This window comes from Dermacentor silvarum, chromosome 2 (assembly GCF_013339745.2).
Source record: "Dermacentor silvarum isolate Dsil-2018 chromosome 2, BIME_Dsil_1.4, whole genome shotgun sequence".
Taxonomy (NCBI): domain Eukaryota; kingdom Metazoa; phylum Arthropoda; class Arachnida; order Ixodida; family Ixodidae; genus Dermacentor; species Dermacentor silvarum.
Genome location: NC_051155.1, coordinates 33933721 through 33937693, shown reverse-complemented (window position 1 = coordinate 33937693; position 3973 = coordinate 33933721). Strand labels below are relative to the sequence as shown.

The 3973-nt window shown below is 44.8% G+C and overlaps 1 protein-coding gene across 1 annotated transcript; it reads right to left on the bottom strand.

The window, feature by feature from the left end:
- Positions 1–1467: 1467 nt before the first annotated feature.
- On the bottom strand, positions 1468–3582 carry LOC125942965 (shematrin-like protein 1). The gene is made up of 3 exons (XM_049661259.1): positions 3439–3582; positions 2237–2486; positions 1468–1590 (listed from the first exon to the last, which is right to left on the bottom strand). Coding segments are annotated over exons 1-3 (255 nt in total). The 5' UTR covers positions 3442–3582; the 3' UTR covers positions 1468–1588.
- Between the last annotated feature and the right edge of the window lie 391 nt (positions 3583–3973).

Genomic DNA, 3973 nt, shown 5'->3' with positions numbered 1-3973 from the left:
TGGACGGAACCAAGGGTACTTTTGTTGGCCGTTGCTTGGACCCACCCAGTCAGCTTTTAAAGACGATAGTCTTTCTTGGGGAACTTAAACGCTGAAAATTTGGTCTGTCTGTCTGTCTGTTTGTCTGTCTGTCACCCGATTCAGCCACCCGGCCAAAGTTGGACCACTTGCTTACCGCCCACACTACTTAAACTGGTACGGCTGTTCATACTTGTGAACGTTATCGATCACAAAGTAAATATTACGCATATCTGAGGCGCAACATCACTAGGTAAGTATTAGGAGGCGTGTTCCTTTAATAGAAAATACATAGATACGTAACTTAGACCCTAGTTTCTTAAGCTGCGCTGAAAGTGCCATGCTATTCGCGCCAACGAGCGCCCTCTGCCACGGAGGAAGGAAACCCTCTGCACAAGCTCATGTTTCCCGATGTATTGCCAGATGGCGTCCATGTCTCACGCAGCGCCTCCTCAATTTTATCAATGCCAGCCAGATGCGGCCGATTCAACATAAAGGAAGCGCTGTCTGAGGCAGGGCAAAACATAAATGGCCGCTTGATGAAATAATGCGGTAAAATGAAATCTGTTCAAACAAACCTTCATGCCAGGACGGAAATGGTACGAGAACAGCATCACGGGTGGCCGCGGATCAGACCAGCACTCATGTAGTACGGCCGGCAGAATACTATCGTCTTTCGACGACATTTGCTGCGAAGCACGCAGATACGCGGCAATTTTTTTGCTTTGTATTTCGCCTAGTTGCATAATTAGCTGTTATTATTTACCTGCTCAAATATTATAATCACAATAAAATTGCCACCCAGAAAATTGTACGCCGTCATGAAAAATTTCCAATCAGCTTTCTGTTGCTCAATATTTGCTACATAAACGTTTTTTTCCAAGCGTTAAAGAAAGCCCGGAATACACGTCACAGTTCGACACGACTAGTGGCGCTGCACTTTTCGCGTGCTTATACGGGCTCTTGCGAGCTATGCAAGTATCCCTAGAACGCTTACGCATAAAAGCACAGAAGCCTTACGCCAAAATCAGACCACGAATGGTCATGCCGCATGATCTTTTCATGCGCTATAGAACAAACAAATCTATAATCCAGTGCTTACCCCTGCTTCGGGTAGCTGCTACTCCGGGTAATCCGCAGCCAGAAGCCGCACCACTCAAGTGTGATTCGCACTATACATTCTACTGTTATTGCTATCCAAAACAATTCTATTTGTGGCAAAAAATCGTGTCCAATAAACGTGTTAGTGGCGGAATCTGTCTAAATAACAATTTGAACGATGATCTAAGTAAATAAAAACTTATTCCGCAATAGAACAGTACCTTCGCTTTTAGGATTGTCGCGTTTGTTTCTGAACTGCTATTTGCTGCTAAACCACAGCTTATAACTACACGCTGTGGTTTAGACCGCTCAGAGATGATCACACAACCTACGGAATATGGTGGAGCCCATAAAAAAAGTCAGTAGGTAAATGTTACACAAAGCAAACCACAACGAATACGTCTTACATTTTATTGGAATATATAGGACATTTCTTGTGGTGAAATACAGCGGTTTCACCTCAAGGAGTTTCTGAAAGGAAAAAATGAAAAAAAATAAACGTATGAAAAAATTGGCTTCATTATTGCGACAAGGTTCTACAGCTGAAAAAGGCAATACCTCCAACTTTCGCAAATTGGCATGAATACTTTCCAGTAATGGCTTCAAGAACTGTTCATTTAGCTAAACTTCTTTTCAATGCTCGAAATGTTATAGCCAAACTAGTACACTGTACGTAAACGAAGCATGCGCCAAGAGGTATCACAGCACCACGAAGGATGAAAAAGATACAGCTGCAACGAAAAAAGATTAGCACAAGTGGCTGATCACAGGAGCAGGAAAATTGCGGTACGCAGCGCTATCGTTCCCGTGCACACTGGCATCTAATGTGCCACATGATTCATGCTTCATAGAGGGGTTGCCTGGCACTCTCGTTTTCGGCGGGCTAGGGATACCAACAGCGTCGGGTGCCGCACTTTATCTTATCGGGTGATCGGTCACATGTGCTGATCTTTTGCTGCTGCAGCTGTACTTCCAGAAGACATTGCTCGCTCCAGTGCTCTATCACTCTATTATCTTCTAATTTCTTGAGTCACCCTTTGCTAATGTGGCGCGGCAGCATTACAATAAGAATTATGAGCTGCGCTCTTTGACCACAAAAATATAATTATGTGCTTACATTTCTTGTGCAGAACGCTGGAGTAACCGAGACCGCCGAGACCCTGTCCGTAGCTCAAGCCATAGCTTCCCAGTCCGTAGCCATAGGACGGCACACCCTGGCCGAGTCCGTAGCCATAGGAGGATAGAGAACCAGATGGAGCGTGGTAGGACCCGTACGCGGCGGGAGCAGCTCCAGAGTAGCCGTAAGGGTAGCCGGAGTAGACGCCGAAGGCACAGGTGGCCAGGGCCAGGAGGATGCAGGCACGAATCTGAATGAATGCGGTTATAAACAATATGGTATTCGCCTCACGGGGAGTTATTTGGGATACGGTAGCTCGTTTTGTTGCAATACAATGATTACGCAGTGTCAGGTCAGATTCTGGCAGGAGCATCCTATATAAGGGTTATTGAGACAAAGATGGCTTTGTTTTTTTGTCTGCGAATTGAAAGCCCCCAAATATACTACTACTATTGCTCCCAGAAAAACAAAGTCTACAGTTTGCAGATTACAAAGCAAGCATGTTGATCTGAACTGACATACTCGCTACTAAATTCTAGAAAATCTACGGATAATTTTTCTCGTACGCATCACCTGAAACTGCGATTTTCCGGCGTTATACAAACTATTTCGCGGCCATCTAACTGTTCCTCCAGCCTACATATTGAAACTTCTTTTCAGAGCAGTACACAAGTACACGTCAGCCCTGAATGCTGCCTTACAGCCTGTTAAAGCAGCAATTGCCCATAAAAGATGGCAGCAAATTGAACACAAACTGAAATCACTGCTAGACCATTAAAACCAACACAAATTACGCGTCCAGACTATGTCCATGTTTCGTTCCTTTATAGGTGCGGTAAAATGAATCATAGCTGACATCAACATTTCGAAAGCCAGAACACCACTTCTTCGCCTAATTTTGAGAGGTAGAGTATCGCTATTTCACTGCATCTGCGATTGCGAGGTCCGTCATCTTACTGGTGTATTCTGCCTTGTTTCGGTTTCGAATTGATCTGACCACTGGCGCCCTGCCATGCCTAATGTTGTAATCAGTGGCCGCGCTGATCTTTTCTCGCTCTTCGAATAAACTCAGTCGTCATTTGGTCCCCAAAGGAAGAAGTCATCTCATTTCTCTGCGGCGCTCAGCCCCCCGGCCGTTAGGCCTCACCACATAGGTCTCGCGTCCGGCCACCTCGTCGTGGTAGGCCCGATGCCACACTTACCATGATAGTACGACGCGGCAGGTGTTCACAGAAGGAACTGGTTGATGTTCGTGCAAAACCGAGGCTTTTTATACTGCGAGCAGGTAAATCGCCAATGCCGTTTTGCAGCGACCCTCTGATTTTCTTGTGCAATGCCTTCCTTGCATAACGGTGGTAACGCGTGCACAATGTTACTTCATCTGTCTCAGTTGAAATCGAAAACAGTTTTAGCCTTGACGGTCTCAATTGCTTTTCGTTACGACACGTCTACGAATAAATGGTGACAAGTACGTGCAGTAGCACTCCATTGCTTAAACAGGGTGTTGCAGCGAACACTTTCAAAACTTTTTTTAAAATTGCATGTGGCAGACAGCTCAATTCTTGCTCATGAGCTGGTCTACTCGAAGAGGCGGACATTACTTGCACAATAAATTCAAATGCATAAGTGTCTAATTACCAAAAAATAAATAATTATGTTTTGAACTAATAACTTTGTGGAACATATTGCAATTTACAAATTATAGCCGGAGAGTTAGCAAGGCCGATCCATTTGGAA